Source organism: Heterocephalus glaber, unplaced genomic scaffold, assembly GCF_053883595.1.
Source record: "Heterocephalus glaber isolate CG9 unplaced genomic scaffold, H.glaber_assembly_v1.0 deba00001472, whole genome shotgun sequence".
Classification (NCBI taxonomy): domain Eukaryota; kingdom Metazoa; phylum Chordata; class Mammalia; order Rodentia; family Bathyergidae; genus Heterocephalus; species Heterocephalus glaber.
The window spans coordinates 45,385,302-45,412,073 of record NW_028258315.1 but is presented as its reverse complement, the minus strand read 5'-3'; the positions used below and the strand labels follow the sequence as shown (position 1 = coordinate 45,412,073).

General features: G+C 36.4%; 1 protein-coding gene and 1 non-coding gene across 9 annotated transcripts in view; both read right to left on the bottom strand.

Annotated features, from left to right (window-relative positions):
* Slc25a26 (solute carrier family 25 member 26) overlaps nt 1-26,772 on the bottom strand; it is a 169,037-nt gene that overhangs the window by 110,492 nt on the left and 31,773 nt on the right. For 4 of the 8 annotated variants that reach the window (XR_015439137.1, XM_087181334.1, XM_004854168.4 and 1 more), the window contains exons 4-5: nt 17,960-18,064; nt 15,992-16,039 (exon numbers count right to left, since the gene is read on the bottom strand). The exons of 1 other annotated variant lie outside the window; for it this stretch is intronic. Coding sequence is in view for 6 of the 7 variants with exons in the window: in XM_087181334.1 (XP_087037460.1) it covers nt 15,992-16,039; nt 17,960-18,064 (153 nt within the window). In the remaining variant the exon portion in view is untranslated. The remainder of the gene's footprint in view (nt 1-15,991; nt 16,040-17,959; nt 18,065-26,772) is intronic. 3 more of the 8 variants (XM_021266014.1, XM_087181335.1, XM_021266011.2) reach the window with 1 other exon arrangement.
* Nucleotides 1,219-1,325, bottom strand: LOC147826349 (U6 spliceosomal RNA). The gene has a single exon (XR_015439663.1). It is a non-coding gene; the product is annotated as a U6 spliceosomal RNA (small nuclear RNA).

The window sequence follows — 26,772 nt, the reverse complement described above, 5'->3', positions numbered from 1 at the left end:
GATGTATACATATCAACAGTATATTAATGCAAGAGAAAACAGGCATTCTATTAGGTAAATGGATGCACTTGGAGACATAATTCTAAGAGAAATAACGCAGACACACAAGTTTAAACATCACATTGTTTCTCTTGTGTGAGAAACCCAAAGGGTAATTAAGGAACAAAACAGGAGAGATACTGGGACATAGGAAGAACATGTTCAAATGGGAAGGGGAACAAGGAGGAGAAAGGGGGAAAGAAAGGAAGGGAAAAGGGATGTATAAAAAGACAACGGAAGGACAAAATGGAGACAATGCTTTTGTAAATGGGGAGGGAAAGAAGGGTTGAAGGGAGGGGAGGGGAAATGGGAAAAAAAGAATTAAGCTATATTACCTATGGGTACAAATTCCCTATGATGAATGTGATCATTATGTATGGCAGATATATACTAAAAAAAATTAAAAATAAGCATTCTCAGAGAAATGAAAGATAAATTATAAAAGATACATAATTTTTGGAATCTCTTCCATCAAGTCTTCCTCTGAGTTAAAAAGGAAAAAATTGGAGGTCATTTCTTAGATAGTCCATCCTATCAATTAAAAAATGAAATAAAGGGAAATGCCTTAGGAAATCATCTAACACCATTTTTCAGCACAGATGTTCAAAAATATAAAAACAAATACCTGAACAAGAAAAAAAAAAAGATACTCCTGGCACATAGCAAGGAAGCAGTACATTTCTGTTTCAGACACAGACTACGTAAATATGACCAATTGATTTTATAAAAGGTGCAAAAGTGCTGGGCATGGTGGTACAGACTTGTAAGCCCAGCACTCTGGGGTTAAAGCAGGAAGACTGCTAGTTCCAGCCCAGCCTGAGCAATTTAGCAACTTAGCAAGACTCTGTCTCTAAATTAATAAAAAAAATAAATAAATAGGGCCAGGGATTTAGCTCAGTGGTTCTGCCACCTGCCTAGCAAGCACAAGGTCTGAAGTTCGATCCTCAGTACCAAAAATAAACAAACAAACAAACGGCACTAAGCATTTTAATGGTGAAAAAATATTTTTTCAAAAAACAGTGAGTACATGCAAAAAACAAAGTTAACCTACATGTCATTCTTAAATAAAAATCAACTCAAATTATAAATGTAAAAGATAAAACCATAAAACTTTTAGAAGAAAACAGAGCAGAAAACCTTAGTGACTTTGAGTTATGCAAAGTTCTCTCTCTCTTTTTTTTAAATATGGAACCCTTTATGAATTTACATGTTGTCCTTGCACAGGGCCCATGCTAATCTTCTTTGTATCGTTCCAATTTTAGTACATGTGCTGCTGAAACGAGCACACAAAGTTCTTATACATGTATCTAAAGAAAAATTCATAGAAGAAACCATAAATTGAATTTTACCAAAATTTAAAAACTTTTACTTTGCAAAATAATACTGTTCATAGGAATGAAATTATAAGCTACAAATTAGGAAATATCTGTAAATCACAATACTGACAAGCACTAGCATCCTAACTATATAAAGAACTTTTAAAATTGCACAGTAAGAAATCTAATTTAAAAAATGGACAAAAGAGACTTGAATGGATACTTCACCAAAAGAAGATATAAAAATGGTGAATAAGCATATAAAAAGATGTTCAACATCATCAGATACTGGGAAAATGAAATTTAAAAGCATTATCAGACATCAGAATATCTATTAGAATAGTTAAAATAAAAAATCCTAACAATACCAACTGCTGACAAGGATGCGGAACATACACTACTGGTGGGAATGCAAAACCATACAGCCACAAACAAGTCTGGCAGTTTCCCATGAAATTAAACCTACATTTACCTTATGACCAAATAATCCCATTCCTGAATGTCTACCCAAGAAAGATGAAAACCTACGTTCACACAAAAACCTAAATACAACTATTTATACCAATTCTTTTCATAATGACTACCAACTAGAAAGAATTCAAATGTCTTTTAAGGGGTAAACAGAGAAAACCTATTTTTGTACTCCACTGTACACCCAAACAATGGAATACCACCTACCAATAAAAAGGAAGAAACTATTAATATACACAATGACTAGAATGAATCTCAAAAGCATGCTGAGTGACAGAAACTAGTCTTAGAAGATTATACTAATGAACTAGATATGGTGGCACCTGCCTATAACCCCAGATATTCAGGAGGCCAAGGCAGGAGAATCACAGATTCAAGGGCAGTCTGGACAACTTAGCAGGACTATTGCAAAATAAAATTAAAAAGGCTGAGAATGTAGGTTAGTGGCAAAGCACCTACCTAACACGCATGAGGCTCTGGGCAAAATCCTAGTGCCAAAAAAAATTTAAAAATTAAAAAAGGTTGTATTATATAAACCACTTAGATGAAATTCTCAAAAACAAAACAAAACAAAGACCATATAGCAATGGAGACCAATATAAGCCAGGTGTGGTGTCACACATCTATAATCCAGCACTGTGGGAAGTGGAGGCAGGAGGATTGCCTAGTTCAAGACCTGCCTGAGCACCTTAGGAACAATGGAGACCAGATCAATGGTTGCCAGTGGTTAGAAGCAGAACTACAAAGGGACAGCACTGGAGAGTTTCAAGATAACAGAACTGCCCTATATTCTGACTGTGCTGGTGGTTACAGAAATGCATACATATTAAATTTTATAGCACTGTAAGCAGAAAGGAGTCAGTTTTATGGTATGTTAGTTTTAAAGATAAACAGTAATCATGAGTTCTTGCTTGAAAGGTATATATGGAGGTGGGAAGGAAGAAATAAGCATTTTTTAAAAAGTTTTTTTCTGCTCACTAAAAGAGTCTAGATACAATCATATACTCAGACCCACACTTTTTTTTTTTGAGACAGGGTCTCACTATATAGTTCAGGCTGGCCTTGAACTCACTATGTGGTCCAGGCTGGCCTCAAACTCACAGTGATCTTCCTGCTTCAGCCTCCTGAGTGCTGGAATTACAGGTATACAGCACCATTCCCGACATGGCCCACATTTTGATTTCTAAATATTATTCCCACGACAAGCTATCCAGGGCTCCTGGGAAAGGTGGCTCATTACAGGATTGGCCAGTGAGACTACAGGTAGGTCTGGAATAGCTTGTTATGTCACTCAAGTTGGTTCTCAAAGGACAATGGAGCAAATGTCAAAGAACAGAGAAGTGGGTCTGAAGAGGCTCTCACTGGCCAAATTTAGGACAGTTTGAGCATCAAAAAGAATCATAACGTGGTAGTGTACATAATTATTGAATAAAAAAGAATCCATAACTATAAGGATGGGTCACATGTATCTGCAAAAACCCTAAAACCCAGTGAGCCTTCTCCTTTAGTTATGTATGGTACATAAATTTTATCTCAATGGGGGTAGTAAAAAAAAAAATCCATGAGTGCATAGGAATAGTAAAAATAAATCTGGGGATGAAAGAGAAAAGTTCTTTACAGAAGAATGTCAGTTAATGAATTCAGAGAAAAATGACAGTATTAGGAAAATCATCATTTTGCAATACTAATGAAATAAGTATTTCAGCGCATCCACAGATGGTAAGACTATTAGGTGAAAGATTATTAGGGAACAGAATAATCACATGGTCTCAAAATATTACCCCACAGATTACTTTTTAGTAATGAAGGAGAACTGAATCTTTAGTGTATAGAAAACCAAAGAACAGCAACTTATTCAAATGATTAAACGTAGTTTCACCACCTAGGGGACATTATTTATATTCTTCTGGTATAAAGCAGTACGGAATACCTGACAATATGTATCTAGTATCCACGCAAAAATAACAATAATAAAAGTAACTTGAATCTAATCATAAGGAAATCAGACAATCCACATTATGGGACTTTATCGTATAAGTACCCTGGACTCTACAAGAATGTCAATATCATGGAAAAAAATAGGGAATCTAACAACCAAATACAATTTGTGATCCTTTACTGGATCCTGAAGACACATAAAAATTGTAAAGCTCTTACTCCTGGGATAATACAGAAAACTGATCATGTAAGAGAGCATCATTAAATTTCTTGGATGTGATAAAGTAGTTATGAGAACCATGATTAAATTCTTAGAAGATACATGCTGGAATATTTAGTGATTAAGTGTCAGAATATCTGCTACTAACTTAGAATGAATGTTTCAGGGCAAAAGCAGAGTCGAAGAGAGAGGAAGAGAGAGAAGAGAGGAGAGAGAGAGGGAAAGAGGGAGAGAGACTGGCTTTGAGACTGATTTATTAGCATGGACTCAAGTAAAAAAAAAAATCACCAAAAATAAGGAGACAGGGTACCAGAGGTGGAAGCTTGGCAGAGCCTTTGGGAAACAGCAAACCCAACTCCTTAAAAGAGCAAAGAGATGATCAGCCCCACTGAATACAGTACCAGAGTAAAGGAGAAGAGTGGAAGATTCCAAGATTCCCAAGGGAAAGAGACTCAGTACAAAAGACAATGTGACTTCAAGGTTGTCACTAATGTAATTTTTTAAAGGCAAATAATGCACCTCCCCCCAAAAAGAAAATTAGAAACTCTAAGAAAAAATGTCCCAAATGTTCAGGGAATTCAACTCATAAGATTAAATTTTAGCAAAAGAGAGAGTTCAAGAAAAGATATTCTATCTAATTTTGATGCCAGAAACATTCCCTTCAGAGTGACACAGCATCAACACTAAAGGAAACTATAACCCTACCATGCTATCTGGCCTGGTGATCACTCACGAAGTTTACATAATACATATACTAGGTTACTAGCATTCAACTTTTAGAATCAACACAGAAAAGCATGGAGTGATTGTGAGTGAAGAACAGGATCAAACTGTCAGCCATTCTGACAGTGGAGGGTGAAAGTACAGCTGACAGAAAGTTTTCCCAAAAAACAGAATTTGTAAGTTAAGTCAGGCAAGGAGGTAAAAAAGAAAGTTACGACCTCATGATGTGAAAGCAAAGTTTTAAGATGCTAAAAGATGGTATCATAGGGCTGGGGATTTAGCTTAGTGGTTCCACCACCTGCCCCACAAGCGCAAAGACCCAAGCTTGATCCCTGGTACCAAAAATAAAAATTTTTTTAAAAAAATTAAAGTTTGTGTCGTAAGAAATAAAAACACAAGGGCCGAGGGTGTAGCTCAGTGAAGGAGGGTGTGCCAAGCATCTGATAGGCCCTGGGTTCAATGTCCAGCACCAAAAAAGAAAGGAGAGAGAGCAGTTGGTTAGGCAGGAAGGCACAATTATATGACTTAAAAAGTTTCTAAAATAACCAAGGGAATGTAATGTATATATCTGGAATGCTAGGATGAGATAGGATTAAAAAGAAGTATCATGTGATCTAAATCATATCTTCCATCCCCAAAATTTAATAGATGACTGTTGAAAAATTAAGAACCAGATGTCTAAATATATTATATAGAGTGCCAATGTAATCAGAAGAACTAAAAATAGAAACAGATTTAAAAGGTTAACTCTACAGAGTGGAAAAAGAACAGAGAGGGATGGTCAAGGGGCTGCTGCTTTTCTTCCTAAGTTCTATATCATTAGGCTTGTTACTGATTTCACATATTATTTTGATAAAAAATTAAAAATTAAACAATTATGTTTTAAATTTAACTTGTTGCTTTAGAAGATCATTTTAAGAGTAAGTTTCTGTACTTACTTAAGTATAATGTCCAAACCATTCTTTTAAGCATTTTGTTTTTGAAATAATTTAATGACTTTAACAGTTGCCAAAATGGTACAGAATTCATAATAAACTCTATAGCTGGCTTCCGTAAAGTTAATATTTTAACCAGAGTACACGTATCAAAACCAGCTACAGTAGTGCTGCAATACTAGTAGCTAAATTATAGACCCCATTTGAATTTTATCAGCTTTCTCCTTAAGCATCATTTTCCTATTCTAGGATCCAATCCAGGATGCCATATTGCATTTACTTGTTGTCTCCTTAGTCTCCTCCTCTCTGTGACACATGACCTTGACACTGTATCTGTCAGCTTTCCTGTTAATAACACACAGTACCTGACATCCACAATTTAAAAGATAAGTTTAATTTGGCTCATTGTTTCAGGGGATTCAGTCTATGATCAGCTGGATCCAAGGCAGGAACAGCGCGGGGGAAGGGCATGATAGAGCTAAGTTGCTTAGTTCATGATGGCCAGGAAGCAGAACAAGGGAACAGTGCCAGAGAGGAAAGCATCAGAGATCACATATTAAAGGCCATGCCTCCATGTCTCATCCAGACATATCTGGAAGTATGCTCCACCAATCCTTGGGGCAGATCCCAAAGTGATCAGGTTGATAATCTATCCTAACCATAACAATTTTGGACAACATCTCCTCATTTGGGTTTATATGATATTTTTTCATGGTCACACTAAAGTTATTCATTTGTTTGGCTAGAAGACCAAAGAAGTGACATTATGTCCTTCTTGGGCATCGTATTGGGCATGCATGCTGTCAATCTTACTAATAGTGTCTGCTAGTTTTCCAACTGTAAAATTACTATCCTTCTATTTGTCACAGCAAAGGGGGAGAAAAATTAGAACTAAATAAATTTTGTGTGTGCTTGCACCAAAAGATAAAAACAAACACATGCATTCAAGCTCCTAGGACCAGAAAACATTATCATGCTTGTATTTTTATTTTTCAATCTGTCTCATTTCTATGCATGCCAGGTAAGCTTCCACAAATATTTTGATTCTACCATCAAAATCTATAACACAGGCATTGTGCGCCCTCTAGAGTCTGATACTACATCACAAGTTTTGCACCCACAAATTCAATAATAAAAAGCATAGTATTTTCAAAAAAGAAATATTCTTCTTTCTCACTGATTTCTGCTTCTTTTAAAAAATGGATACATGTCTATGGGCAGATACTTCTAAATTAGGCATTATATTGACTTCAGCATCCTCTTCATCTAGCATTTATTAATGCTTAAAAGCTGGGTATGGTGGTGTATACTCTTAATTCCAGTACTCTGGGGGGATGAGGCAGGAGGATTACAAGCTTGACCCCAGCCTGGACAACTTAGTGAGACTGCATCTCAAAAAAAAAAAATTAAAAGGCTGAAGATGTCGCTGAGTTCAATCCCCAGTGCAAAATGGAATCCTGTAACACTCAGAAGGTGTGCCGTACTTTCAGACCAACAGATTTGGTCCAAGCCTTACAGATCTACCATCATTTTATTTTACTAGCATTTCCTGAAAAATTCTTAAAGATGTGAGAAGGTAAACTATGACAAGAAACACAGGCTTTAGAATTCTGATTAGCTTGGCTTCAAATTCTAGACCTATCCCTTCCTAGCTATATTACTTAATTCTTCTAAGCCTGAGCTTTCTGATCTGGAAAAAAAGTTATATTTTACAGTTTCATAATTTAAAGAGGGCTGGGGATTTAGCTCAGTGGTTCCACTGTCTGCCTTGAAAGCACAAGGTCCCGAGTTCGATCCCATGTACAAAAAATAGTAATAATAACAATAATAATAATTTAAAGATTACAAAGATATATGCAAAATACATCATCATAATTAGTATTTAAAGGTAACTTTTTCATTACATGATTCTAAGGTAATCTGCAGCCAGACAGACAAAACCTATAAATTAACATTTTCAGTAAATGCATTAATGACTACCTTCAACTACTGCCCCTGAACTGCTCATAAAAATTCTAGATTTGACTTCAAATTTAATTTTCTTAATATCTAAATATAACTTGTTTCTTAATCCTCCTTATAAGATAGTGCTTGTTCAGATAGTAAGATGGAATACAGTACTGAGAATTTCAAAATTAACTCAACTCTGTTCAATGGACATAATTTGCATCTATCTGAAGGATTTTCTTCATGAATAAGTTATTATTTCCATGTGTTATTTCAGAAAGCATATATATAATATTCACATAAGCAATCATAATTAGAAATGACAAAAGTAAAATAAAGGCTGTTTGTGATTGGCACAAGATTACCAGGAAATGTATTAAGAAAAGTCAAGAAGAAAACTGACTTCACTGAAAGTGAAGAAGATTTATTTGGCAGAAAACCATGAATTTGCCTGGGAATCAAGGGAGGACTCCATAATTCTTGCCAAATCCATGTTTTCTTGAACATCTACCAGAAATATTATAAATCTTAAGTGTACTTCTGAGAAGCAAGTGTGATTAAGTTTGTTCATTCTACATTTTATGGGTTCTAGGTGTTAGATTAACAGTAGAGAACAAAGAGGCACCTGCCTTCTAATAGAGGGAGGGGGAAACAGGTAATAAACTTGTAAATAAGAAATGGAGATAATTTCAGACAATGATGCACACCAGGGTAACAGGTGGAGGACTGGCATTGGCACAGATCTATCTCAGTCTGAGTGGTCACAGGAGGCCCCTCAGACAAAGGCCATGTAGACAAATGGCACAAGCCAATCATAAAACACCAGCTAACACACTTAGAAAACATTGTTTTCTGTGAGAAGTTCTATCAAATGAGATTCTCTACATTACTCCTGGCACTAATGTATAACTAAAGTTTTAAAGGCCGGAGAGAGATATAAGTATAGAACATTCATTTTAAATATCTATTTGTCTCCACAGGAAAATTTATATGCATATGAAATGGAAAATATACAGCTACCATAGTGATTAAGTTCATGGGCTCTGGACACCTTGATTCTCCCCCTTGTTACAGTAAACCCTGACTCAACTACAACCTGAAGCTTCAGTTATTAGGAAGTAGGGGTCTGTTTGGGGCTACTGTGAGGATTGTACAAAATAATGTATGTAAAAACTTAGCACAGTGTCTAGAATACCATAAATACTCATTAAACATCAGCTACTACTTCAATTTAAAATGTGATTTACATACTTAAGGAAAGTGTTTACAAATGATTATATCAATACAAGTATATTTTAAGATTTTAAATTTAAAATCAAAACTGTATGAAAAATAACTTTGAAATAAACACATCTTCAAAATAATGAGATACCACCCAATAATTCCTCAAGAAGAGCTTTCATATTGGTGCCCCAAAGAACAGAGGTGGCAGGAACAGAATAAGGATGAACATTATAGTTCACAGAGCACAATTAAATGTCTAAAAAGTCTGGTGCAGACAAGTGCTCATGGATGTTATGAGGATACCCAAGGATGGGATGGAGTTGGAGATGTGTGAAATGGTTTCTGTTTTGAGGGGATGGACTTTATTGGCAAGGGTCTGAGTAGACAGAATATAGCAGACACTGCAGGCTAAGTAACAATTCCACCAAACTCCTCTGTCCTGCCTTCTCCCCCTGCACTGCAAAGCTATCTACTCAACTTTCCAATCCCCAGGCAATTCAGGGAGGCCCAGAAATGCTTTCATTATCCAGATAAACAGAAGGACAGATAAATCTAGAACTACTTCTTGCCCTCTCCTTCTTCATTCTTGAATGGGTCTCAAGGCCTAAAAGTCCAGCCACTACTTCATGACCATAAGCCAATTAGCCACAGCATTCAGGTCAGCCAAGGAGAAAAAAAGAGACTGAATCCTCCTGGCCATCTGTTAATCAGCACATCAGCCTCATAACCACCTTCAGATTTCTTGTTATACAAGGGAAAAAGAAGAAAAAGAAAAAAGAAGAAAGAAAATCCTTATTTGTTGAAAATTTGTAGTCCTATTTTCCGTCCTCTCCAGCCTAATTGAAATCAAAACTAACACAAAGATGAAGGAAGATGATATTCCACATGGGATAAAAAACACAAGGGAACAAAAAGAGCCATTTCAACACTGCGGTTTATGGCCGCAGCATTTAAAATGAAGAAGAGAAGATTTCCATCTTTATCAAGATGTCTTCTATGTTTACATTACCGCATTTGCCTCCCAGTAAATCACGTACATAGAAACTGGTACCCCTTCTGGAAAACACCACCGATGTGCCAAAATAAAAATATGCAGCATTTTCAAAACTTTACAGTGCAAACAAACTTTGTCCAAGGAGCCAGAAAAGTAAATAGCAGCTGGTTTCATATAAACAAAACATGAGAAAATATGTACTAAAGGGCTGAAATAATTTTTCTACATTAATTTTACTAAATTATTCTTCCTAAAATGTTTATTTAAGAGATGATGAAAAACTGTAGGCTAGAAGTCCATATTTGAGGAGTTATAATTTTAGGTTCTTGTATTAAAGGATTAACTGAATGAACTACCCCTCATTCCTCATAAAACATCTCTACAGTAGTTATAATAATATAAATGCCATTAAGTGACTCATTTTATAAACCTCTGTGATTAAAGGGGAAATTTTATTTTCATTTGTTTAATATTCCCATTAATAAGAATGTTTCATTACACATTTACTGAAAGCCTGAACCAAAGAAGAATGGTCAAATTCCAAGAACAAACAGATTTTTTTCTTTTCCCATGAAGCTAACATTATGGAATTTTAACAGATGTCCTATTTGGTCATAGTTAATAAAATGAATTACGTAGGATTAAAATAGGGCTCAATGTTTGCATTGGATTTGAACTGAGAAACAATTTTATATTAAAAGTTTGGAAAGGTTCCTAATCATTTTCCCCCTGAATTTTCAGTGGAATTACTAAGATACAGAAAAGAAGTGAACTATTACAGCACTTATACTTTTCTAATAAAACCAGATTACAAAAACTATTTTTTCAAGGTTTAAGATTGAAATTTTAGAAAATTATGCACTCTTTGGTACAGTATTCTATCACCTACCTATGGCAAAGATCATAGTAGTACAGTGTGTATATCAAAAGGCTGAGTCGTTGCCCTACCTGTTCCCAATCCCCCTTTGCACTCACCATTCTGAAATGATGGTGGTATATGATAACATGTGAAAAGAAAAGAATTAAGCTTAAAGAAATGGGAAAACCATAAATATTTATTGAGTGCTCACTATGTGGACCGTACTATGCTAAAGCCTGTGCATATTATGAAGAGGTAAAACCCAATAGTTTCAAGAAGAACTTATATGTTACATAGGAAAACAAATAACAAATGAAATGTAAAGAAAAGCCAGAGACAGAAATCAAAGAAAACAACTTCATAAAAACACATAAGACAGATACACAGCACTAATACACAGAAATAAAAATCCTCACCTGATACTGATTTTTCCTCTTTTTACCATTATGAAAGAAGTAGTATACAGACTTAACAATGGTAAATAATAGAAGTTCTAGCTACAGTTGCTTCCAAATATGTTTCAATGGAAAACACTGAAGTACTACAACTGAGCAAGAAAGTCTCTGAATATCTGAAAAACATGCTGCAACAAATCATCAATTTGGTGCAAAAAGGAAATCAGAAAATTTTTCCAATCCTTCTTATATTAGTGTCTCTGATCAGCTCATCCATCAGTTAGGATAACTACATTATTATTGCTTACTGTTTTTCCTACAGAAGTAGCCAGATGATAAAAATCAGTTACAGACTGCAATTCATTGCAATTATAGAAATTCCTCTCTATAAGACATTTGGATAAAACACTGGATTTGCAGCTGAGAAGACTTACAAGCAATAATATTTGACCTCTCATTTTAAACACAGCAATTGTTATTCATAATGAAACTGTTTACACATTTAAATGTAGAAGGTTACGTCCCTATTCAAGAACTTAATGACCCAGAAACTGCTTTAATTTTGAGGTTCCTAGTAGATGGCATTGCTGTAATACCTACATCAGAGGGCTGCTATGAGATCCCAATGCATTCAGTCTATGCAAAGTTCCCAGCACAAATGAAAAATGGATTCAGAAATGTTAAGTAACTTGCCCAAAACAGACAGCTGATAATAGGCAGAATTGTATATGATACTATGGTGTCCTTCACTGTCAAAGGCTCTTTCAGATACCAAGAATATAAATAATCACAGCTTATATTTCTTGATTACATACAGTACTGTGTGATAGTCACTACAGAAAGTCACTTCACCTGAAGTGCTTTCTCTCATTTAATTCTCTCACTGAAATTCTTCTCATTTAGTTTTCACAAGGATGCTGTGATGACTCAATCACCACGCAGTAAAGAAAAAAAGTTTTTAGATATATGTTAATATGCCAAATATTACTTATAATTAAGGTTAAAACTACAATGACATCATTTTTCCTCTCCCAGTAGTGTGGCTGGGAAAGCAGAGTGCTCTTGCATTATCGGCAAGGGTCAGTTGGCACTTCCATTAAGGGCCATTTGGTGTTACCTATCAAAATTATAAATGCCCACACCTCTAACCAAGTGATTGTACATCTTAGTATGGAATGTACATCTTAGTATGGAATGTACACACACTCAGGCATGAACAAAATGACATTTGAACACTATTGAGCAGTGAAGCATGTTTGTAATGTCTACCTAATGGGGCAGCAGCTGAGTAAATAATGGCTTACTTGTACAACCAAGTACTATGCAAAACAATGGTGCTTTTACGAAGTGACTTAAAATGATCTCCAAAAAATATCAGGTTAACAAACAAGACACACAACCCCTAGATAGAAAGCTTCTGGAAAGACACACCAGTCTACCACAGCATGAAGAGTTGGGGTGGGGGTGGCAATGAGTTGTCAGACAAGAGTTGGGAAGGAGACTTTCAAAGACAATCAAGAGGCTGCTCTTTAAAGGGACCTGTGTCCAGACAAAGGTTGGGGGAAATTCTCCTTGCCAAGGGATGATAAGGGTACCCAAGTTTGGAAAGCTGCACTATCTACTTTGTAGTGAACTTTTCAATGAGAGGTGATTTCTGCACCTAAATACTGGGGGCTACAGTGAGCATACAGAAGAGGCTGAATGATTTGTTTGGCCTGCTTGACTGCTTATAGCAAAGTTAGGGTTGGAAGGAATAATCCTCACCCTACCTCCAAACCCTTTAGTGGCTATTCTCAATTACCAAAAGGAAGCCAGGAGTTATTCATTACTAAAACGGCAATGTCCTACCACTGACATGCCTGAACCAGCTTCTCACCTTTAGATTTGTGCAGCCAAAGGTCACATACCAATAATTTATCCTCCCATCTCCATGGACACAAGTCAGGCCCTCCCTAGGCTTTTGCCATGTGCTCTTTTCCAGTCCCTTGCCAAACACCCACCTGAAGTGAGAGATTCAATTCCTCCTTGTCAATATCCCACTTTGGGAGTGCTCTGTTGAAGCATCCTCCTGAGGCTTGAGGTAGATCTAAAATTAAGACTCACTTCTATTAATGCAACAAATGCTAACTGAATACCATTCAAGCAGTGCTTCCTCTATAATCTCAGGTACATCTTGGGCGTATTTATTATTGCAACCTTCACTGTACTGTATCCTAAAGATCATACTTCCCTATTTGTTTCTTCGGAGAACGTGAATCCTTTAAGGCACAGAAGTTCTGTATAACACCCAGTACACAGCACTCTACAAATGACTCTAGACTAGAATTTGTTGATAAGATATCTGCTGAACTTAACTCATTCCCACTTTTTAAAAATAAACTGCTTTTCTTTGCTTTCTTTCTCTATACAAATCTTTCTAATTCACATTCAACATTGTAAGGCTGTTCTCTGCAGAATTTATTTTACCAATGTTCCACCTGAAATCATCTTGGTTATGACAGCACCTATGATTTTGCTCCCTACTTTCACTGCAATATCACCATGCACCACATTTAATTTGGCCAAGATCATGAGAAAAATGAAAACTGAAAGGGTGAAGTAAATAGTATAATCTGTTGACCTTGCTTAGACTCAGTGGAAAATTCACAGTAACTAAAACAGTTTAAGAGAACATAAGAGACAAGCATGCAATCTCTACACACATCAAAGGTAGAAAAAAAGTATGACAAAATTCAAAAACTCTAAAGAACACACCGAATCTGTTTTATAATGTGTAGATTCAAATTTCAATCTCATTCTGATGGGCTACTGCTATGGAGATAAAACTATTTTAAAGAAAAAATTGAACACAATAAATGTATAAGTTTCCCAGTGATTCTCACTAAAGCGTCCATGTATTTTCTTGCTGAAACAATCAAATGAGCTCTTGGCAAAAGATTTGAGAGGTTTCAGAATAATGTAAGAATCAAAATTATTTATAATGCAAGAGTTTTGTTTAAGGCAGATGTATCACTTCTTATTTTTCTCACTTACGAAAGAAGGTATGTTTCATTCAGCAATAATGTTTCTCTCATTCTATCTGAGAATCCTGTACAAAAGCAATACATCAACTAAAATCAGTTCTGAAAGATCTTTTATGAATACATACAATGCAGAAGACCCCAATTAAATTTCTGACAAAGCTCTGCCATTTTGAGGAAACAAAGTCATCTCAGTAAGGTCACACTATTTGCAAGGATTGCAGCCTAAAAATTAATTACTTAGCACGCCGTATGTCAAAATAAAATTTTAAAAGAATAGATTGTAGTTGTAGCCAGGTGTTTTATCTTTTTGTATGCAAAACCAGTACTCTCTGTAATATAAATATATTTGGTACCTTTTGGGAACATTTTTTAAAAGTTTATTATTAATCTCCCTACTTTTTCCAACACCCATGTGAAATCTGAGTAAATAACAGGTTTAGTGAGTCAGAAAATAAGAGTAGGACAAAGATACAGTATGGGTGCTATTTCTGAAAGACAGAGGTCATTTTTCACAAATAACTAATTATGAGACATTCAGTCTGCCACCAAAAGTTCTACACCAAAAGGTACACACCAACTAGGCGGCTACCCTGTAGGTTGCTACCTTGTGAAAATCAAACCTTTAAATCACATATAACAATGCTGGTGTGTCATAAGGTGGACTGTAATCCATAAGCTGAAAATAAAACAACTGAGAATAAAATAAGAGATTTCAATGAACTTCAATGTTCTGCTAGCAGTCATACTCTTTAATTACATTAAAAACATTTTTATAAATGAAAACGCTTTAGTATGCAAGGAACTTCAAAATATAGATGCAGTGGAGTCATACACAAATTCTCACTTGTGTTTTAATAGCAAATTATGTCCCAAACCGAAGATTCCTCTTGTATTTCACTATCTGAAAATCAACTTTTGGGCCAGAGATTTAGCTCAGTGGTTCCACCACCGGCCTCGAAAGCGCAAGGTCCCAAGTTCAATCCCTGGTACCAAAAAAATAAAAATCAACTTTTAAACTTCAAAATAGTCTCTCTTACGGGAGACAAAGATTAAAACATGCTACCTGTAGTAATCTACTAAAATCATCTATTGATGGTAGTTTTGCTTTTTCACTCAGAGAAAAAGGAAAGAAAATGTCCCACATACACTGAGTTGAAAGGCACTTAGTGCCTGGATACACTGTGGTCCAAGCCACTTTCCCGCAGTATCAGGCCTCCAAGCCACAGTGAACTTCCTAGCTCATTTTATTCCCTTATCAGGGAACCAAGCGATAACTCCACAATACAGTCTTTTGAAACAATAGTCTCAGAGTGCTTATTTCATTACCATTTTTTTTTTTTTGGTACCGGGGATCGAACTCCGGTCCTTGAGCTTGTGCAATAGGCAGTGAAACCACTGAGCTAAATCCCTGGCCCCTGCATTACCAATTTTTCATTAATTCTCCATAGCACAGTAATTTATTTGATATCTCACTCTTAGTAGTGATTTCATACTATTTTGATTATAAGAAACATTTAGCCACTCCAGAAAAACAATAAGGCCACATGATGTGCAAACTCATTCTATAATTCTTGTAGAGGTAAAAACTCAAGACTACCAGGCGTTTGCTCACCTGGGCCTCACTGAGTGATGTGAAATTGCCTTGGGCCACATATAAGGTACATAATACAGTTACTTTATGTCACTAACAAAACTTCCTTTTTAAAAATTTTTTATTGTAACACAGGCATGTGCCACACACAGGCCAAAGGTTGATCATATCTTCAGTGTTTAGAAGAGTGATAACTTCCCTTTTTGATTTTTGAACCAGTTTCCCAAAATATATTTCTTCCTATTAAGAAATATAAGTTTAATGAACAAAGCATATCATTCTTTTGTTCTTCAATGGTGGAAGTTAAGTGAGTTACCTCTCTTAAAACTGTGCTTTTATAGCCTCGATATAATCCTTGGATGCCCTGAAACAAACAAAAAGTCAAGAGCTCAGAAGTTAGAAAAGCAAGGAGGATTCCTAAATGATATTCTGAAACAAGGAGATTTACCTGCTGTAAAATTTGAGTTGGAAAAGATTTAGCCACGCCACAGTTCTACAAAAAGGTTAAAGGCTCTAGATTGGCTTAAGGCACACAAAGTTCAGGCTAGCTTCTTTTTAAGTGGATACATCTCAAAAACAAAAAACAAAAAACAAAAAAAAAACTGGATCCACATTAATTTAGTTTTAGCTACTATTATTCAACATTTCTCTTCCTCAAAAAAAATTTTGTGGTATTTCAGATATACTTCCGATATACTTCCAAAGTAAATGTACACAAATACCAATTATCCTTTCATATGAAAGAGAATTACATTTCATAGCTTTTATGCCAGAAGCTCACTAATAATCTCTCAATAAAGTAGTGGTATATATTTCCAAACAAACCTTGACTTATCTATTTAACCATCCACCTGGTCCAATGGAGATCCCATAGAATTGGTCTCATTCAGTGACTCCTTACCTACATGATGAACCATTAAGAATAACTTTTCTAAAACCTAAATTCAATAAGATTGATTCCCATTAAAAATAAAAGCAAAACAATAACAGTAGCAAAAACAAAAAGAAACATCAGGTGCAGTGGCATGTCCCAGTTCCTCAAGAAGCTGAAGCAAAAGAATCACTTAAGCCAGAAAGTTCAAGGCAAGCCTGTGCAACACAGTAAGACCTTATCTCAAGAAACAAAACAAAACAAACAGAAGTAAGCTAGGCATGCTATAATTCAAGCACTCTGGGAGGCTGAGGCAGAAGTATCACAGTTTGTACCCAACCTGAGCAACTTCGTGAGATCCTGTCTCAAAATTTTAAAATAAAATAAATGAATGGCTGGGGATGTTTCGCTTAGTGCAAAAGCCCTGAAGGTTCAATCTCCAGTCCTGGAAAATAAAAATTCTAGGCAGGGCAGCACATGCCTATAATCCCAGTTACTCAGGAGGCTGTAGCAGAAAGATTCAAAGTTCCAGGGTAGCCTGGGAAAACTAGCAAGACCCTGTCTCTGATAAAAAATAAAAAAGGGTTGAGCAGGTAGTTCAGTGGTGGAGTATCTCTGAGTTCAATCCCCAGCACACCACAAACAAAAACAAAAACAAAAAACAAAAAACCCAGCTCTGTAAAAACTACAAAGGAGCCAGGCATGGTGGCACACACTTGTCATCCCAGAACTTAGGGAGGCTGAAGGAGCACTGGAAGTTTGACACTTGCCTAGGCAATTTAGTGAGACCCTGTCTCAAAAAATAAAATTTTAAAAAAGGGATAGGAATTTAGCTCGGAGTTAGCACCACCCCTGGGTTTATTCCCCAGTACCACGAAAAAACAAAATAAAACAAAACAAAAACCCTACAAAGGAAAATAGCTAAATGCTTCCTAGTCACAAGGCTAGGAAGACAGGAAGAATAATTTCTGATCCACAGCTAACAATGACCAGAAAGAGAAAAATAACATTTTAATATAAATATTTTGTTGTTCATTATTATCAGTCCATTATTATATTTCTCTTCCATGGGCCTTCAAATATTGTAGCAATAGCTTAATATAATATCTTAATTCACTTTACATATTTCTAATTTGTCCCATGTCTGACTCCAAACTAATTATAGGAAGATTACAACTCAGGACATATATAGAAGAAGCAACCAAGATGTATAGAAATTTGAAAAAGAATTAAAAGTGAAGATAAAAATTCAAAACAAAGGAAAGGCAAAAATAAACTTAGCAAAAAAAGTTACTATAACTGGACTTTAAATTCAGCTCTAAGCTCCCTGTAAGACTTCTGAAATGAGCCCCACAGCATTAACTACAATAAAATCTTCCTCAACAAAGAAAAAAATCTAAAAATATATTTTACCTCTTCATGTAAGATGTTAGAGAAAATCTGAAATGTTCTTGAAGAAGCAGATACCTGAGCCCTCTGCTTAACCACTTCAGAAGGAACTCGAATCAGGCAGGCAACCTAAAACATATAAATTTAATTACATTCTAAAAAGGAAACAATTGTTATAAAAATTGGCATTTTTTTCATAAGCAAAACTTATAGTACAAATATATCATCTACCTGTTTAATGGAAGATGTCAAAAGATCTATTTTTTCATTTATTTTATTAAAAAATAAAACAAAATTTCATAACAAAATAAGAGAATAACAATAGTTAATACGGTGCATCGTAATCTTAAAAGTAATTACTCAGAGTACAAAAAGTAGACTCTGTCTTACAGAGAAGAAACTTTTATGCAGCTGAAACACTTGTGTCTTAAAAGGACATGTATTGCTGTCATCCCCACTTTTTTCCCCAGTCCTCTCCAGATCTCCCACCTCATCTTCGTCATTTCACACACACTTATCAGCCTGTTGATGGCAAGAAATACCTTCACTCATTGTGACTCACCAACACCCACAACATCTGGCAAAAAACATCATGGTTAGTCAAAGAATGAATCAAAAAGAAGGAAGCAACATAATACATCAGTAGAGGCAAGGCTGACCATCAGCTGATACCCCTGCCCTTCTACCCCACCACACCCCAGCACTAGACCCCACCACCACCACACAACCACTGGGGAGGGACTTTAGGTAGCCCTGGACTTGGCACCATGATTCTAGTTGACACTGATCCTGACTGGCCCATACTCACACCTTATAACAGTGATAGCAAACCTCTTAGAGACCAAGGGCTCAAACTGCAACCCCAAGCCCATTTATTTATTGCAAAGTGCCAACACTCCAATTAAACCTGAACACTGTGATTGTAGTTTAAACAACAACAACAAAAACAACTGTTATTTGATGCTCAGCTGCAGGGGCAAGTTGGCTCGCATGGCCACAGAGAGGGCTCTGTGTGCCCACTATGACCCATACAACATAGGTTTGCCACCACTGCCTTAAAACAATTCTAATATTGCTCCTTCAGGGCAAGGGTTGGCAAACTTCTGATGTCAAAAAACAGAATAAACATTTTAGACTGCAACATACGTCAAGAAGCTATATCCAGCCAAGAAATTTGTATGGGGCTATATAAAACTAGAAATATAATAGGAATAGAAATACAGAAGTCATTAGCTACAGTGAGCACCTGCCTTCCTCAGCTGCCCAATTTCCAACTCTTCTGTGAGTTGTTTTGCAGTTAGAGCAAACAGAGTCAGTTTCTCTTCTTCTTACAGAAGAAGCACAATCAAGTGAATTTGGCTAATCAGATCCTGAAGCCCAGCGGTCTGAGTCTAGAGCTATGCTGGCCAAGACACACAAGGCACTGGCCATATGAGGCTACAGAGTACTTGAAAAGTAGTTAGTAGAACTGAGATGTGCTGTAAGGCTAAAATACACATCAGATATTGAAAACCAGGAATGAAAAAGTAATGTAAAATTCCATTTATAATTCTTTCATACTTATCACACATTGAAATGTTATTATAGATGTGTAAGTTTTAATAAAATATCATTAAAATCATCCTATTATTTTTCACTTTTGTTAAGTGGCTAGAAAACGTAAAATCACATTCATGACTTGCCCTGCGTTTCCACTGGACCGTGTGTTCTCGAGTTGCTGGGACAGTCAGCAACTTGCAGCGGCAGCACCCAGCTTCGCAGGGTCCAGTGCAGCAGTGGGCAGTGCCAGAGGCAGCATCCCAGCCACACTGTTCTAAGTACAAGCCGAACTACAGTCTGGCTGAGGACTCCTTTCCCATTCATTTCCCAAGTCGCCTTTTCCAGTCCTCTGTATTCCAAGAATTACAAAGAGTGTTTTGAGTCAGTTACAGAATGACTCAGCTTTTTTGGATACAACCACCAGAACATCAACTATAAATCATATTTAATTATGTCAGTAAGTGACATTTACTCCTATCACAAATTGTTTAGTGACAACACAGTTCAATGTTCAGTGCAGAGCCTCAACAAAGTGCACAAAAGCCCAGGCACTTCTGACCCTTCCATCCTGCCACCCCTGGCAAATGCCCTTTCCGTCTTAGGCTCATGGCCTCACCAGTAAGAAATGGCTCTTATCTCCTCAAACATCCCCTCACCACACCACTGTGCTCAAGGCAAAAAAACAGGCTTATCTCTTTCCCAGATGTCCTCTCAGTGACATCCCCTTGGACTTGTTGGCTAGAACTGTGTAACATGGCCACCACTTATTAGGGAGGCTGAGAATATGTAGGTCCAGCCAGGCTTAGGAACACTACACCCAAGCCATTCAAATCAGTGTTCTGTTGGCAAGGGAAAAAAGGAGAACTACCACCTTCCAAGAGAGATTTCTTTTTCTTAGATTACACAGGATTCATTTCAACTGCAAGCAATCTCGAACCTTTACTTTCAAGGGGGCCAGAAGTCTCACAAGGCTCCCGAGTCTTGAGCAAAGCATGTGTAAGGGTTATTGGGGGGCTGTCTGACAGAGTTGTCAGGAAGGTGAGCCATTACTAAGTGAATGCAGAAGTGGTTTACAGACACAGGTGAATAAGATGAGCACAGAACTGCAAGAGGGAGTTGGCTAAGTAGGAAAGGGCCAAGGAAGAGCTTGGTGGTAGAGTGCTTGCCTAGCATGCATGGGGCCCTGGGTTCAATCTCAAGCACTGGGGGGGAAAAATGAAAGATAAATTCATAGTTAAAGAGAGCCATGTAGCAAGGAATAGTCTTGTTGTATTTCTAATGGTAATATTTGCACATGGATGGGGAAGCAGTAATCGCAAGGCAGAGGCTGACAACATGGCATTACACAGGAAGACCCCAGAAGCTTATGAAGCAGGGAGAGTTAGCCAAGTCCATGCCAGTTTTGGGTGCCACTCCCAGTATGTACTCCAGGTTTTGCTGCCACCCAAGGCCCAGCCCCAGGAAGGCATGGTTAAGGGTCTTCAGGCCACGACTACAGCTCAGCCTTGAGAGACGGCTCCAGCATTCCCCTGACCTTCTTGGGACTCATTAGTTTTCTAATTTCTCTTTTAGTTAATTTATTTTTAACTGACAAATAGAAATGTATATATTTACACAATTGTATGTATAATTTTTCTTACTCGACTTAGACTAGAACTCTTTATGGTATCCATTTAGGTACTTGTTTTTACAATTCTTAGTTTCCTGTAATCATATCTTCTCTTTACCTCAAAAGAGGTCCCTCCTTCTTATACCCAAATAAACCCTGACCTGAAATGTTTTAATGTTTTACTTATTAATTTACACTGTACATTTTTGTATGTGCATGTGATGCAAAGGAAGCCCAGGGAACTCTACCACTGAGCTATTTCCCCGTCACCCTTTTTTATTTTTTGAGACAAGGTCTAGCTAAGTTGCCAGGGAGGAGTCAAATTTGCTATCATCCTGCCTCAGCTTTCTAAAGTGTTAGAATTACAAGTGTGCACCACTGATGGCTCCACTCCATATAATTTTTAAATGTGTGATTTTCTTTCTACTAAACCCTAAGCACCTCAAAGGCAATATGTAACCATTCTACCAATCAACTGAGGGGGAAAACCTATTATATTTATTTTTATGTTATTTCATGTAGAAAGCAAATGACACTCCAGGTGGAGGAAAAAAACACAATCATTACCAAAGAAATGACTTCACCAATATACTATAATTTTTAAATTTTTTTTATATAAAATAGCCTATACATATACAAAAACTAGAAGAATAAGTGGGATTACAGGTGATGTTTCTTCTTTTCCGCTTATTTGTACTTTTAAATGCTCTATAATTACCAAGTATTATTACTTCATAAGGTTTTCTTTTAACAATTTCTAAGAGCAAAAATGTTTGTTATGGACCAGAGATTTTTAACTGAGGGAGAAAAGAAAATATGAAAGGGATAATTTAAAATATGCTTTTAGATGCAAACCTACTTATTAGCCTTGACAAAAACAACTCTTATTTTAATATAATAACAAAAAAATCCAAAAGAACAGATAAAACCTTTACAGTCAGGCCTAAAATTACATATAAATTGTTTCTTTTGAAACAGTATAAACTTTGAGAAACATAAACCAAGATAGAAAAATAAAGTCTACTGAAACTTACATAAACCTAAAGGACAGGTCCCAGCATCCAAAGCTCATTAAAGAAATGAAAACAAATAAATAAGTAAAGAAGAAGAAGGTATACTAACTCCTTGTATTTTTCAATTCAAGAGGTCAATAGTGAAATATGACCCCAATATGTCAAGAAAATAGGAATTGTCCACTTTTGAGGTCTGGTATAAATATTTATGGAACTTTTTGTTTCATAACTCTTCATGTTCTAATATTGTTTTTATTTCTTAAAAATACAGAAGCAGAAGAAAAACTTTGAAAAGGTTCTCAGATGAAAAGCAATCTAGCTAACTGAAGGGGTACAAAGCACCCAGCATGGCTTCCTGACTTCTGTGGCATGGCAGTGGTGGCCCGAGGGACAGGCTACAAAGTGATTCCTCCCACTATTTTCTCCAGCACCTTCCATTTGGTTTTCTATTAACTCTGATCTTTCTTAGATTTGAATTTCAGGCATAACAGTGTTTCACTGCACAGGAACAAAAACATGTTTACAGTATTGTGATTCTATGAAAGGAAACAAAGGTAATGTCATTTGTGGATATCTTGGTAAATCTACCCTGCAGAGCATTCCTTCCTTCACACATCTGGGATTCAGGATGAATCTATGACACAGGAATAGTGGCATTTTCATTAAACCCGAGAATGTTTTACATGCTGAAATTCTATCAAAAGACAAAACAGCTAAGGCTTTGCATAAGGAACAACACATGACTCACACCTTTTATCAACATCAAAATGCAATGCTGGGCTAATTAGAATTAATACCAACAATATGATAAGCCTTAAATAAAATTTTGATTAAATATTGATACTCTTTACCAAGATTTTTCTTTCTTTGACATAAACTTTTCTGAAAGTTATCAACTATTACAATAGAGTTAAGTGTGTTCTTTTAGTATTTATTAATAAAACACAAAGATGCAAAACTACAAATCATAAGACTATGTATTTGAAAGTAAATAAATTACAGCAAACTTCAGCATTACATTAGGTAAAATGAATGAAGAAGAGGAGAGAGAAAGATGCTGCTAAGTCTCTGGTTCTCTCATTGCCACAGCCAAGTTCTGTACCTCCAACTCATTGTCTGCCAAGGTTTTACATCTCACTCTGTCATCCTGCTCTGGAAATGTTTGTCAAAGTCACTGACCAAATCACACCTTATGTTATCATTATATCTTTCCCCCAACTACTTTAATATATATAGTTCCAAAGATTATCTAACTTAAAACTTTTCTATAACAAATTCAATCAACCTATAAACATTCCTCTGAGAGTAACTAGTTGTGCCCACATTTTATATATAAATCAATCTGAAATAACAGAAGTTACTGTAGGTCAGAGAACTCTCTGGCTCAGGAAACAAGGGTGAAACGCAAATCTTTTGATTATCATCTCCAGAATTATTTTTCCTTAAAGGTACACTGTATTTACACATATTTAATGAACTTAGAAAGTTTAATGCTAGTGAATTCTTAATGCTTCACCTGGCAACTCTATAATAAATTCAACATAAACTTAACAATACACACTGTACAGAGGTAAGCAAAGCTTAATCACATGGGCCAGGGATTTAGCTCAGTGGTGCCTTGCCTGCCTCAGAAGCGCAAGGTCCTGAGTTTGATCGCTGGTACTGGAGGGGGGAAAAAAAAAAGCTTAATCACAGAGTAAAATCTACATAGAACTCACAAATGTAATATAGTGAGTTAATAGAGAAGGTCAAGGAGACAACTCACAACACTGAAGATTGCTGAATTGTACTATGTATTAGCCTGTTTTATTTCACATTCTTTTTGTAATTCTCAAATTTTCTTTAGAAAGGGTTCCAAATAATACCTAGAACATCTTCCTATACTATCATTTAAAACATGGATGTCCAACTTTCAGCTGGCTGGGGCCACATTTAGTGAAGAGAAATTGTCTTGGGCCACATAAAAATATAGTTAATGTATATAAGTAACAAATTTTCCTTTTTTATATTTTCTTATTTTATAAAACAACATAATAAGCCCATGTTTAATAAATAAGAAAACTCACACGTCCACTTAATAAACGTCTATCTTCATAGGCGCACACACATAGGCAGGTTGGAATAATATTACTGGCAATGCCTGCATTTTACTCACCAAGTCGAAACTACATGCAAGTTTCTATTGGACTGTGTGGTGCAGGTGTGGTGGGCAGAATTAGTGCTGCACTGCACAATCAAATCATGAAAAGCACATAAGAATGTTAAAAGTTTACAATCTTATGAGGCCGTATCACTAGCTCCACAGGGCCATGTTTGAAAAATCTAGGGCCGGGGATTTGGCTCAGTGGTTCCGGTGCCTGCCTCACAAGCGCAAGATCCCGAGTTCGACCCCCGGTAACAAAAAAAAAAAATCTCACTGTTGTGGCACATGCCTGTAATCCCAGCACTCTAGACACCGAGGCAGGAGGATCACATGTTTAAACCTAACCTAGGCAACTTACTGACCTGGTGAGACCCTGTCTCAAGGTAAAAAAAAATTTTAAAGGCTCAGTGTAAAGGCTTTGAGTTTAATCACCAGTATGAAAAACAAAAAAATTGTTTTGAACATACCAATCTCTACTACTGAAGAATTTATCTGTGTGTCAAGTCTGCCATCTTCTGGTAACTAGTGGAATTGCAGCTGTTGATCAACTACCAATCTGTAAATCCAAATTTAGCCTCCTGAATGTTCAAACTGTATCTACTTAAGAGAGTATATGTTCTTAGGTGTAGTGTTTTGCTCTCTAGTATTTTATTATAATATATTCCACATGTTAAAGATTTCAGGGGGTTTTTTGTTTGTTTTTTTTTTTGGTACCGGGGATCGAACTTGGGTCCTTACGCTTACGAGGCATGCGGCAGAACCACTGAGCTAAATTCCCAGCCCACTGTATCTATTTATATTGGAGAATAAGTCATAAAATATTTTCTTATAATATTATTTCCATTTATACAAACATTCAATGGGCATAAGAAAAGATTAAAATCTTAGGTTTTAGTCTTGAGAGACAAACGTATTACTACTGTCCTTGATAATCCAGATTACATATGAAGTCAAGTCCTCCAAATAAAAATAATTATATCAACTTCTAGGCCCTGTGTGTAAAATTGTTTACAGACTTTTATACAACTCAGTAGGAAAGCCTTGAATGGCTTTTTCACTTTATACTTTTCCATAACAGGAAAGAGCCATGGTTTCACAGATGACAATAGCCCCACAGACAGATTTATAGATTTCTACCCAAAAAAAACCTGGCAATGGAGGAGACTGATGGCAAATAGATTAGTTTTCTGTCACTGCTATAACAAACTACCATATACTTAGTGGTAGTTTATTATCATATGTTCTGGTATGAATTGCAAAATAGGTTTACAGAGCTGGTATCAAGGTAGCATGCTTTCTGTAGCTGGCAGAGAGCTTCAATTCCCTTGTTTCTAGAAGCCACATGCATTCTCAGGCCTATGGCCCTTCCTCCATCTTCAAGCTAGCAGCTCAGCAGCTTCAGGGCTCTCCTTCTGACCCTCTTGCTTCCCTCTTGGAAGGAGAACTCTTGTGATTACACTGGGTCCACCTGGATAATCCAGAAAACTTCCCCTCTCGAGATGTTTAATTCTATCTGCTGAACCCTTACACCAAATCAAGTAACACATTCTCAGGTTGCAGAGACTAGGACATTGCTGGGGGTTGGGGGGAGCATTATTTTGCCTTCTGTAAAACCACAATAAACTTAAAAACCTGGACTTTTATTTTAAGAAGCCCAGAGTGATCTGAATTCTTAATATTACCCAAGTAATATACTTTTTTCATCTCTACTTCTAGCATTTTTTATATATGACATAACAAGTAGAAATTTATTCAAAGGTACTCGGGGCAGCACACAGAGAAATAATAGACACATCATTATGCAATAGTGTTTTACTGTCCACAGTAAACAGGGAATCTTGAACACCCCACTAAACTGTGAATTTAAATTTCTTCACCTTCTGAGCTTGGTGTCCCTCACTAAACTATAAACATCTAAAGCATGCCACATAGCAATCTACATGATTTGGGATGAGAATCAACATCGATGGGTGAGCACTGCACATGTGTTGAGTGGAGTAGCACTGGCCCTGGCTTTCAAGAGGAGAAAAACAGCACCTCAGTAAATGGCCTACGACACACAGCAAATACATGGGTGAGTTATGTTCTGATTTCAATCAGTCTAAGTGACATCATGCTGCTTACTTAGAGGTCCTCAAACAGCCCCTGGTTACTCAATAAATAGATCCAACTTATTATTTATACGATCCTCAGGAACAGGGATCAATACTTACCATTCTTAGCACCTATCACAGTGCTAGGTACACAAGAGGCACTCAAATATCGGAAATCACTGTCACAAACCCAAGCAAATATGTAACAGTGACACTTAATTCATTATGCAACCAAGAAGCCCAGTCTTAATAAACCAATTCTAAAAAACAAAGGTTTGTCACTGACAAAGTTCAGGCTCACACAGAATAGGCTGATCCTAGCTTTCTTTAGTCTTTTGAGAGAAGGACTCAGTTTTCCATTACAATGACCAAATTACATTCTTAGGGCTTAAATGGTTTTTTCAACATATCATCCCACATGAAAAATCACATTTCTATAT